General features: G+C 32.7%; 1 protein-coding gene across 3 annotated transcripts in view; it reads left to right on the plus strand.

Moving 5' to 3' along the window:
• Positions 1–13,179, plus strand: part of LOC134282694 (ATP-dependent DNA helicase Q4-like) — a 98,796-nt gene that overhangs the window by 80,383 nt on the left and 5,234 nt on the right. For all 3 annotated transcript variants that reach the window (XM_062765100.1, XM_062765102.1, XM_062765101.1), the window contains exon 21: positions 10,415–10,562. In XM_062765100.1, the coding sequence (XP_062621084.1) occupies positions 10,415–10,562 (148 nt within the window). The remainder of the gene's footprint in view (positions 1–10,414; positions 10,563–13,179) is intronic.

Below are 13,179 nucleotides of genomic sequence, written 5' to 3' on the forward strand. Positions count from 1 at the left end.
AGGTCTCTAGATCTGTGCAAGTGCTACAGACTATACCACTGGGTTCATATTGCAATTATGCGTTCCACTTGAGCTTTTCAATGGAGTGGTTGTTATGGTGTTGGGAAATCATACTGCACTGTTACAATGAACCTACTGCATTTCTGCTGTAGTATATCGGAATGCAGAGCCAAGGCACATACTTTGTGCATGCAAGACACCAACACATCACTTGGATATATCCTACCAATTTTTTTAGCAGTTGTAGGAGGCTCTCCTGTGCCACCTTAATGGCATTTTTAGGTCACCGGAGTCACTCAGGTGACCTATTGCTATCCGTTTTCGTCCGTCGTCATGTGTTAACATTTGAACATTTTCAACTTCTTTTCTGAGACCACTGAACCACTTTCAACCAATTTTAGCATATAGCATCTATGGGTGAAGGGAAACAAAAATTGAGAATTTTATGGTCTCCGCACCCCTGGGTGCTAAATTTCTAAATTCTCTGAAAATCTTTTGCTCCTGGGTATTATGCCAGTGATTCAAGTATATATATTTATGATGAAAAAGAGGCATCTACTAGCAAAATGGTTAATTTCATGCCCCCTGAGTCAGGGGTATCGGGGGGGGGGGGGGGGGGCATAATCTGAAAATAAATTATTAATGCCTTGAAATCTTCTCTTTGGTATTAATCAACCATTTATGATGAAATAAAATTTATGCTAAAATTTCCAATTTTTTTAAATAAGTGGCCCCAGGGACAGTGGGTTCGTTTGGGGTAGGGTGCATAACGAGTTATAAAGTGGAAGTGCATTTTCTCATTGTTACTCTGATCTACCTCTGGGTATTCAGTAATTAGAGTAAACATGCTAAGTATATAGTTATGATAAGCAATGTTGCCTCTTTCAAAAATTGTGAATTTCATGGCCTCTGGTTTAAAATACGAACCAAATTCAATTGTTCGAAAGTTGTAATGTGATACTCAGGTGACCTATAAGGCCCGTGGGACTCTTGTTGCTTTTTTTTCATGGATTTTTGTAAGATGAATTTAAGGATGCAACCCTAGTGTGACTGGCAAAGGGTTAACTTATGTCAAGTACCTTTTAGAAGTAACCAATGAATTGATACAAAATCATTGATGATTTTTAGAAGACATCTTGTGATATGCCTGATCAAAATATATGGGGGACCATACCTTTTATGAACTTTTTAAAAAGACTATTTCATTTTATGCCTTTCATAGAAAGCATCCTCCATTAAATCAAGTACATTGCTATATATATCTTGTTTACATATATTCTTATATAGCAAATTTAGAAAGCACTAATTCAAATCTATTCTAACTTGTTAAAAAATCAATTTCCCCAAATATCATACTTAATTGCCAAATAAAATACATTTACAGTACATTTCCTATTAAAATGTAAAACATTTCAGTTCAATAACTACATGTAAAAAAATTATCAAAAAAAATTTTTAAAAAAAGGATTTTAGAAAAAGACAAACAAAATAGATTAAAATCTAAGTTGCACTTATTTCACTGCAGGTATTAAAGGAACAATCTGGTAAAATGAAAAAACTACTTAATTCATTGATAAAAGTTTCAAATGTATGAATTGGTTTTATTACCTAATCAAATGAATTTTGTTGTTTTATTATAAATTTAATATTTTCATCTATTCTGTATGTGTTTTCACTTTTTCTTATCTTTTCAAACCGATCTATTGACTGGCGATCTATTGACTGGTCAATAGACTGCACTTTCTATTGACCGGCAACGTATTTCGGAAAAAAAACGATCCGGGTTTCAAATTTAGTTTTTTTAACACTGCACAGACATGGTAAACAATCATCTCTCCACCGGCAAGTAGTGGCGTCTCCATATGAGTGAAAAATTTTCGAGAGGAATGGAAACAATTAGTCTATACAATCAATCTTAATTAATATATCAGATGCACCATATCTAGGTATAAATTTACAACACGGTACGGGAACCTTCTGTACTGAATATACAATTGCCTCGGGCAATAGAACACACTGAGCTGTTCCCTGCACCTCGGGAAAAATATTCTGGTCTATTGACTGCTCAGGCATTAAATAATTGTATAATATACGTTTCAAATAGCACTTTCCAGCATTCAAAATTGAATGATAATGTAGTTTTTAGAGCCTTTTGAACCATTCGAAGAAAAAATATATTTAAGTTCATATCGAAAAAAGTAGATTCTCTATGTGTATACCTCTTTACTTCAAAATACACCTCTGGTATCATGGCAGATATACAAATATACAATTGTATACATGTATAATTATAGTTATAGCCAATGAAATAAACTGCAAATATGAAGTTGAAACAGTAGAATAGGACTTTTCATACTTACAATGCAACTCCTTAGTTATTTGCTGCCTATATATCAGATGAATGCTCTAAGTTGGAAATTGCTTCCTGGTGAAATCATGAGCTGTCTGTTCAATAATCTTGCTGAGTGAACAATACTTGGAGTTGTGATTTTTTACTTGTCTGTTAAATACATTGCTCCATGGGACTTTCTGTCTACGGTGTCCAAATTGATAGTAAAGCCACAGGTGACAACTGAATAACACTCATTATTACAAAAATAAATTGTGAATTCTGTGAAAACATGCTTTGTCATGCATTCCAATATTTTAATTTACTTAATTTTTTTCTTTAATTATGTGAAACTTTCTTAAAGGTCTACAGATAAGGATTTGTGTTGGAATATACAGTTGCCATATTACACATTCAGGTGTCCTCACTAAGAACTTGGCACGAATTTTAAGAGAAGTGTATATGTCATGTTACTAGCAATATTGGACTTGGAGCTTGGGGGAATAGAACTTGTATTTATTGTTCATTAAATTTTATTTAGAAGGCATAATTTAAAAAAAAAAAATCAAAGCATACAATGTGATATAGATGTTCATAAGTGTAGTCATGATAATGACCAAGGTCACATATTAACAGTGTATCACGCTATGATTTAAGTTTTTAGCTCACCTGAGCCAAAGGCTCAAGTGAGCTTTTCTGATCAAAATTTGTCGGTTGTCTGTCATTGTTGTTGTTTTGTTGGCATTGTTGTCATTGTAAACTTTTCACATTTTCATCTAAAGAACCACTGGGTTAACCAAACTTGCCACAAAGTAAAGTAAAGGGGATTCAAGTTTAAGGATTCAAAGATTAAAATTTCCAGATTTATGGTATGCGCAATTTCTAAAAGGAGGTAAATTATTGATAAACAAGTTTATGAAACAAAAAATATCAGCAGTCTCATTTAAAGTGGCATCATTTCGTAAGTTCTATTAGGTCACTACAATTACCTTTTCAGCAAATACAATTTATCATTGAGTCAAACGCTGACTGACATTTTTCACATTAATTGTTAGGCCATTATTTAAACACTGTATTGTCGACAGATTTTTCCATTATTTCCTGAGCATGACAAGGAAAACACAATGGGTGCGACTGGTTGGCAGGGGATGATCACTCCTCCATGGCACCTGATCCTACCTCTTATGGTTTGGAGGTCTGTTTGCTCATTTTCTGTTTTGTATTGTTTAGTTTTGTATTATTGTGTATTGTATTGTACAAAAAAGGCCATATTTACTCATGTGAGCATTGTGGTCCATGGACCTTTTGTTTTCTACCATTTAGAATACATTTTTATCTTGGTAAAGTGGAAGCAGATTTAGTAGAGCAGAAAAATGTCCTGATGTCAGCATATGCTCTTGGGACTGTGAAATGCATCAAAATAAATTACCAAGATTATGATATATATCCATGCAGTTTTACCATTGAAAAAATAGTAGATTACCTATGGGAACACAGATCTCAGGTTGTCAACATATCAAATAATTTACTGTACTACATTGTACTGATCATGACAGAACTTTTTCAAGACTGTAAATATTTGACTAGTAATGCAGCTCATATATATTTATTTTTAAAAAAAATACATTGCTCTCTCTCTCTCTCTCTCTCTCTTGCTCGCTCGCTCTCTCTCTCTGTCTCTCTCTCTATCTCTCTCTCTCGTTAAACTACTACTTGATTGAAACAAAAAAAAATTTTGGTAAACCTTTTGAAAAAAGAGAGACGTTGATCCAAAAGAATAAATTGTATTTCAAAGATTTATATTTTGTTTATTTTAATGTTTGTTTTTTATGTACCTTTACATACAAGTTGGAGGCTTATTTTATTCTGTTTCAGTTTGATTATAGCTGCAGTTTATTGAACAATTGTTATATTGAGGCTTCCCATTTTCTTTATTAGAAGCAGATACCTATAATATGTATATGTCATAATGTCAAAGGGGGCCTAAAGACTCTCAACCTGTCAATTCCTATCTGATTCATCATACCAATGGCAATTCAGTGTCTTCTTTGTACAGTCTAATTATAATCAGCACAATTGCTTCTATATTCAAATGGGTGAAAATTCAGAATAGGGAGCAATAAAGGGATTATCAGTCTGCATCATTTCAAATCTTTCTAATGTGATGATTGTATATGAATGATGATTAAGTCCTTGACGGGAAGAATTCCCTTTAGTTTATTCACCTGTTCAAATTAAAGTGCATCTTCAACCTCCATATAGATTGGAAGATTTTCTACACAAACTGAGACTCATTAGAAGTGAATGTTGCCAGTAGAAAGTTTTCAGGTTTTATAAATTGCATTTAAAATTTAAAAGAAATATAGTGTTCATTTTTTCAGAAAGATCAGTAATGCAATTTTTTTTTTTAATCTTGCAGATGTAATTTGCATAATCATTAAGATAAAATTTGCTATTTGGAATCACAAAATTTTTATTTTAAAATATTAGATTAGATAATTAGATTGATTGATCATGTTGATTATTATTTTGCAGTTTTACATCCCTTGTTAGATTATTTCACACATCTGAGTTTTTTTGTGGTATGTGTCAAAGGTCTAATTTTTATGGCTTTCACTGCAACATTGAGCAGTGAGTGTTCTTAAGCCTACCTTGATGCGAAACCTCAATTTTAAGGTCTCATCACCCACAACTTTCACTAAAAAATGCTGAGTTGTTTTTGCATTCAAGCCACAGACCCATAATCTTGTGACTTTAGATTGAGCACTCTAGCAAATTAGTACTCCAGCATGCAAGAGGTTCACAGCGAGATACTTTTGACTTGGTGCAGCATTTAGAAGGAGTGTATAGGGACATTAACCGAGGCTCTTACTTGTAGGAGTACCAAATTATTGATGTTGATACTTTCTGTCACCTGCACACTAAACAGTTAAAGATTAAATGTATATTTATAGTATATACAAGCATTTCTTTATATTGTCTGTTTAAGGGTGGGGACACCATTGATGATACATGTATAGTGAAAATGCATTTTTGCTTTGTTTCTCTGTTCTGCCTTTGGGGTATTAAGAAATCAAACTATATAATGGGGTATATATAAGCATGCCAAGTATATAATTATGATCAGCAATGGTGCCTTTTTCAAAAAAAAAAATTAAATATAAACCTAATTCAAAAGTTGGAAAGTTATTACAAGATACTCAGGTAATCTTTAAGCCCCATTGGACTTGTGTTTTATGTTTTGGTACATATGCGCTATGCAGTAAAAAGCTATTAGTTAGATTCATTTGTTTTAGATAGTAAAATCTTTCATAAGAAAGTTTACATAACCTGTGCATTTTATCAGAAAGAAAAAAAAAACAATTTCATAGCATTAATCTTTTATGTATTATATAAATAATATCTGCTGGGTAAACAGGTCAGGTAGGCCACGGGGAGAAACTACTGTAGATGTACTTTTTTCCAGGGCTTGTAATTCAGCGGAAACTCAATTTCTGTATAATATGCGGGTAGAAAATTACGCAGATTTTCTAGATTGTCACTATATGCCTTACTTTTATTAGCTCACCTGAACCAAAGGCTCAAGTGAGCTTTTCTGATCACATTTTGTCCGGCTTCCATCTGTCTGTCAACTTTTCACATTTTCGACTTCTTCTCAAGAACCGCTGAGCCAATTTCAACCAAACTTGCCATAAAGCATCCTTGGACGAAGGGGATTCAAGTTTGTTCAAATGAAGGGCGACGCATTTATTCAAGGGGAGATAATTTGGAATTAATGAAAATTTGGTGGTATGGGTTAAAAATCTTCTCCTCAAGAACCACTGTACCAGGAAAGATGAAACTTATGGGGAAACATCCTCAGGTAGTGTAGATTCAAGTTTGTACAAATCATGACCCCCGGGGGTAGGGCGGGGCCACAATGGCCGACCAAAATTTTACATAGAAATATATAGGAAAATTTTTTAAAAATCTTCTTCTCAAGAATAGCAAAGCCATAATTGATCATATTTATATGGAAGCATCCTCAGGTAGTGTAGATTCAAGTTTGTTCAAGTCATGACCCCGGGGGTAGGGCGGGCCACAATGGCTGATCAAAGTTTTACATAGTCATATAGAGGAAAATTCTTTAAAAATCATCTTCTCAAGAACAGCAAAGCCATGATTGGTCATGGGACTACTTTTGGATTTAAACTTTTCAATAATAAACCATTTTCTACTCTTTCCTAGCCATAGTGCTCAGGTGAGCGATGTGGCCCATGGGACTCTTGTATTAAGTACACTTGGACAAATTTCTGCGTAAAATTTGTGACCGCTTACATAGCGTAAATTCATATCATATGGAAAAATTTAGTACTTCTTTAGTATATGGATCCAATAATAAAAAATACACAAGTGATCAAACTCTTTATTCACCTAAAGAAATACCTGAGTTAATGTAAATGTAATTTTTAATAATTATAAATTGTAATTCCTACATTAAGTTATCTGGCCATGTTGGATGACAATCAAATGCAGAATTCCTAATCCTTTAACTTTACTTCTTTCCAACAAATTGTCATTTCAAAATGCAAATTTAAGAAAGAGCCATACAGCAAAACAGTTATAACGAATTCACTGGGATCTTTGAAATTACTTCACTATATCTGTAATTTGTTATAACCATATAAGAAATTCATTAAATTTATGTAGATGGGGATTCAAAATGACTTCGCTATATCCGTGAATTCTCAATATCCGTGTTCGTACTAAATGAGTTTTACTGTACTTGGGTTCATTTCTGAGGAAAACTTTTCCAACTTTAGATATTAACTAATTTAAAGCAATATGAGCTGTATCTTTGAGAATTTTATTTTGCTTGTAAAATGTGCTATTATGGTTCATTTGTATGTAATTTAAACCCTTGTGACCAATAAGCCCAAAATAAAGTTTTAAAATGTTTCAGAAGAAATATTTCAATACAACTGAATATACAGTTTTATATAAGAAATCATTATTGTACAGGACGACAATAATTCAATTTTGCTTCAATGAAAGCTAATGAAAAAAATTCCATCGCAAATATGAACAACATAAGTTTATAAATTATTTATTTTTCTGTCATTAAATTAGTTAATTACATATTTGCAATAAAATTTTCCGATGTCAAACATGCAGCTCATATTGCTTTAAATAAAGCATATAAACGGGGGTTAGATCTTGCCAAAGACTTAAACTTGGCAAAAGAATAAAGCACTTTTCAAGATTGAAACCTCCTCTGGAGTATGCATTGGCATATAGCATTATTAAGTAGCAAATTGGCTTAATGATATCATAAAGTGGGTAGGGCTTCCCCTTCCATTAATTTTAAACATACTGATATGAAGTTACCGGTAGTAGTAATTTTACCAGAACATTAAAATGGTTGCAGCATTAAGTGATTTTCCTCTCTATACCATCCTTTTGTCCATTTTTATATATATATATATTAATATCATTGTATGACATCTGGTGATTATGGTATGTTGAAAAATTTTATTAAAATGATGTATCTGCTTAATTTAATGCCATACACAAAGACTCTTCTTCTTTACCCCTGGTCATCCAGCAATCAAGCAAGATAATGATGAGCACTGGGACAACCATCAATATTTTGTAGTTTTTGACACCTTGATCGGTGGTTCCAGTGCAGGGCTCTATTAAATATGTATAGTGAAAACCATTGACTCTTTTCAAAAAATCTTCTCTCACTTTATGGTTATGATGAAGAAAGGGTTCAGCTCCAAAAATTGTGAAATGCCAGGGCTAAGGGTCAATCACTTTTATGATAGGGGTTTTATTAATCATATAGTGTAAAGCATCTTGTATATTTATTAAAAACCTTTGTCGTTCCTTCCGTACGCTTTGCAGACAGGTAAAGTGTACCAATGTTTTTACAATATTCAATGCATTTCCTATGTAAAATGTTGATAAAATGGTCCTATATTATTTTTAAGCATAATTTTTTTCTAAAACCAAATTTATTTCAATAAATCGTTTAATATATTTATAACAAATGACATTGATTAAATTACAATGCAAGAAAGAGTGTTATATATATTAGACAGGAAAGTTAAATATCATTGGATTTTTTATCAACAAGATATACTTCAATTTATATTATGACTTCTTAAAGAAAACAGAATACATATATCAGGGATATATATATTTTTTTTGCATTGTCTACTTTATATAAAGGGTTGTTGATATAATAATAAATTTATAAATAGTGACTAAAGATTAACAAAATCCTGTTTGCCAATTTTTCTACACTGAAAATGTTACTTTAAAAACTTGAAAGGCAATATAGCCTTGATCATTAAACATTAATTTTCCAAGGATTTACATAAAAATAAAGTTTTCAATTACTTATCTTCATCAAAGGCTTTGATTTCTTGAATTAATTAACAGTTATATATATACAATACAGATTGCAAATATGAATAATAAATGCAGCATTCATTTTATCTGATAACAAACAGTAGATTAGTCTAAATAAGCTGCAGAACTATAACGTTATCGTTTTATATTTAAGTCTCTGCATGACCATACTGCAGTAGCGTTATGGTCAAAGATTAAAATATACTCAGTTTTTATTTATCAAGGCTACATTGCCTTTCAAGTTTTTAAAGTAACATTTTCAGTTTAAAAAACACACAGGGGTGGGGATTTTGTTACCTCTAAGTCACTAACACAATTTATTATTATGTCAACAACCCTTTATATAAAGTAGATAATGCAAAAATATATATATATGATATATTTTTATAATATTGAAAAAGTCATAATATAAATCTTTTTTCTGCTGACAAAAAATCCAATGATTATTTAACTTTCCTTCTAATATATACATTGTATAACATCTTTCTTGCATTGTAATTTAATCAAATGACACATTTGTTATAAATATATTAAACGATTTTATAGTAAAAATGCAATATCTCTTTGAAAATCTTTTTCTCTGCTCCCACCATCCAGTTTACAAACTCTATTGAGATCAGAGTTCACTGTAGAGGCTTAACTTTCAATTTTGAACCTCAGTGTATTGGATCTGATGAATTAGTTTACACTATCAGTATAGGTAGTACATATGTATTAAAAATAAAGTAATTTAAAGAGGGGCAAAAAGTGTTAGGTGACACTCTGTTAATTTTATAGTAAAAATGCAATATCTCTTTGAAAATCTTTTTCTCTGCTCCCACCATCCAGTTTACAAACTCTATTGAGATCAGAGTTCACTGTAGAGGCTTAACTTTCAATTTTGAACCAAACGTGTCTGGTCCATATTTTACACTATCAGTATAGGTAGTACATATGTATTAAAAATAAAGTAATTTAAAGAGGGGCAAAAACTCCACACAAAGATTGCCCATGACCTCGAAGGGTGGTCATGACCTTGTCCAAGGTCATTTGGTGAAGTCGGTCACTGGAAGAAAAATTTCATAATTCGTGTCCGGTCCATATCTTTCTTACGGATAAATTTGGTAGGTTCTCATTTCACACAAAGATTGCCCATGACCTTAGGGTGTGTCATGGCCTTGACCCAAGGTCATTTGGGGAAGTTCAAGGTCATTGGAAGAAAAATTTCATAATTTGTGTCCGGTCCATATCTTTCTTATGGATAAACTTGGTAGGTTCTCATTCCACACAAAGATTGCCCATGACCCAAGGGCTTGTCGTGACCTTGACCCAAGGTCATTTTGGGAAGTTCAAGGTTACTGGAAGAAAAATGTCATTATTCATGTCCGGTCCATATCTTTCTTATGGATAAACTTAGTAGGTTCTCATTTCACACAAAGATTGCCCATGACCCAAGGGTTTGTCATGACCTTGACCCAAGGTCATTTGGTGAACTTCAAGGTCACTGGAAGAAAAATTTCATAATTCATGTGTGATACATATCTTTATTATGGAAAAGCTTACTTCTGAAAAACCCGGGGGGGGGGGGGGTATTTTGTCCCGTTTGGACAGTTCTAGTTTTCTCAAGAAATTCAAGAACTCTAATATATGATATTTTAACTTCTATGTTTTTTAAAGTGATATATAATAATTATTATATGTTATTTTTAGTGTTTCTCATAAGAACTTCTGGATGTCTGCAGATGCCTTAGATGAAGGAAAAAATAGAAAACTGAAGGAAATAATAAATGACTACTTTGAAGGTCAGAGTCTGTTGAATCAGTACAAGGAAAAAGAAACAGAAGAAAAAGAACAACAGGTAAATTAAGCCACACATTGAAGTGAGAGGTAGCTTAAAAGAACCTGCTTTTCCTGAATATAGTCTGATCATCTTTTTTATCCTGAGATGGAAGACTCATCTTTTTAATTTTAGAATTTGTTGTTAAACTGTTTAGATGTTACTTTCCTTCAGAGTCTCAAAAAAATTAATATCAAAGCTAATTCACTAGTAACATTCTTGGAGCCTCCGTATGCTTTGAATTCTCACAGTCTTGAACTTTTAAAATGACAACAATCAAGGCCTTTGTGGTTTTAAAAATATACTCGTAAAATCATGAAGTCCTTTAAATACATATATACCTGTCAAGGAAGAATGTGAGTATTGAAGCTTTTATACATGAATGCTTGTTTTGGGAAAAAATACTGCAAACAACAAATGGAAAAAAGCACTTTCGGGTAAAGCAGTGATTCACTGCCCAATATTTTCAGGCATTCCATGCACAGGGGGATCATTTCCAGTTAAAAGAGAACTAAGCATATAATCAGTAGAGATCTCTAATTTGATCTCAACTTTTAGTGAAGCAATGAGGTGTATAACATCGGGTAAAAATAAAATCTCAAGGGAACACATAGAGTGAAAAAGAAAGATCATAAAAAGGATTGCAAAATTAAGCAAAAAAGACTGAATTTAATGAATTGGGGGTTTATAAGGTCAGGGCTTCTGTTTACTCTTTGGAGAAAACATAGAATAAATAGAGGATCATGGTATCAATCTCAATCAGGAAAGGAAATGATGCCATGATCTCCAGAGATAGAGTAATTTGTCGCCATGAAGTAGATTCTTGAATGAATGCTGAACTATTTCTTGGACACATAAATTGAATTATATTTGATGTATTTCTTTTGTTTAACAAATAAATTAACCTTTTAAGAAATATACTCTTTGTACTTTTACCTTGGGAGAATCAAAGGCTTTTTACTGATCATTTGTGTCCATCGTTGTAAAACTTTTAACAGAAACACGTCTCCAAAGCCATTAGACCATTGTCAGCTAGTTTCTGCACACAGTCAAGGTTCCCATTCATATATTAGAAAAGCCATCTCCCTTTGAAAGATTTTAAAGATAAAATACCAAGAGTGAAATTAGGTTTCCAGGCCATTATCTTCTTTAGAGAAAATTGACCTAAAATTTCAAATCACACAGCTTAGTTTTTTTCCCTCAAAATATATTTATTGGTTACATGCAGGTATGTTTTCCTTTTCAGGAAAATAAATGAAATCAAAGCACTAGTATATATCAAAGATTTAGAATTACTCCTTTTTGATGTAAAAAACATGACTTTATTTAAAACCAGAGGCTCATTTAATTTTTAAAAAGTTTTTCCAAGATATTATCCCTTTGATCTTTGATTAATTGGTTTCAAGGTTTTTTATTTAATGAAAAGTTATAAATTTTAAATATTATATTTAAGAACCGGAAATCAAAGATAGGGAAATTCTTAAAAAGTTGCATACAGTAAATTCAAATTCCAAGGTAACTAGACAAGTATAGGCCTAGGAACTAAGACATTACCATAATCAGTCTATTGTGGAGGAAAACAATGTGTTTTCACATTAGCTGCATTGTTCTTGAAATATTGATCCTTATGTTTTGTAGATTTTACTTTTAAGTTAAGATTTGAAGCAGATTCAAATTCACCACAAGAATGTAGCAATGTTGATTCATGTATTATTGTCGACTACCTCCTGAAAAAAGGAAACACATCCATTTTAGTTGTAAACTGATCTCAAAGAATTATATGACCAGTGGAGAGGGGATGCTAACTCTTCATGGCACCTGATCCCATTTTTAATGTTTTAGGAAGTCCCTGTTTGCTCTGCTCTTGAGTTATATTGTTTCTCAACAGACTTTTGAACTTCGTCATTGTTTATCTCTGTATATTTTTAAAACAAGAGGCCCATGGGCCACATCGCTCACCTGAGAAGCTTTGACCATTCTGTTCTATACCAGATTTCCCCATTGTTATACATAATGCATCCCCACCCTACCCCACTGATCATAATTTAGACATTTTGAAATCTACACTACCCCATGATCCTTCCATGGGCACACATGTTTCAGCTTTTTTGGCCCAGTGGTTCCTGAGAAGATTTTCAAAGATTTTTCCTATATATTTCTATATAAAACTTTGATTCCCCATTGAGGCCCCGCCCTTCCCCCGGGGGTCATGATTTGAACAATTTAGAATCTACACTATACCAGGATGCTTCCACCTAAGTTTCAGCTTTTCTGGCCCAGTGGTTCTTGAGAAGAAGATTTTCAAAGATTTTTCCTATATATTTCTATATAAAACTTTGATTCCCCATTGTGGCCCCGCCCTTCCCCCGGGGATCATTATTTGAACAATTTAGAATCTACATTATACCAGGATGCTTCCACATAACTTTCAGCTTTTTTGGCCCAGTGGTTCTTGAGAAGAAGATTTTCAAAGATTTTTCCTATATATTTCTATGTAAAGCTTTGATACCCCATTGTGGCCCCGCCCTTCCCCCGGGGGTCATGATTTGAACAATTTAGAATCTACACTATACCAGGATGCTTCCACATAAGTTTCAGCTTTTCTGGCCCAGTGGTTCTTGAGAAGAAGATTTTCAAA

This window comes from Saccostrea cucullata, unplaced genomic scaffold, assembly GCF_032062105.1.
Source record: "Saccostrea cucullata isolate Sc308-1 unplaced genomic scaffold, CSIRO_AGI_Scuc_v1 ctg183, whole genome shotgun sequence".
Lineage (NCBI taxonomy): Eukaryota > Metazoa > Mollusca > Bivalvia > Ostreida > Ostreidae > Saccostrea > Saccostrea cuccullata.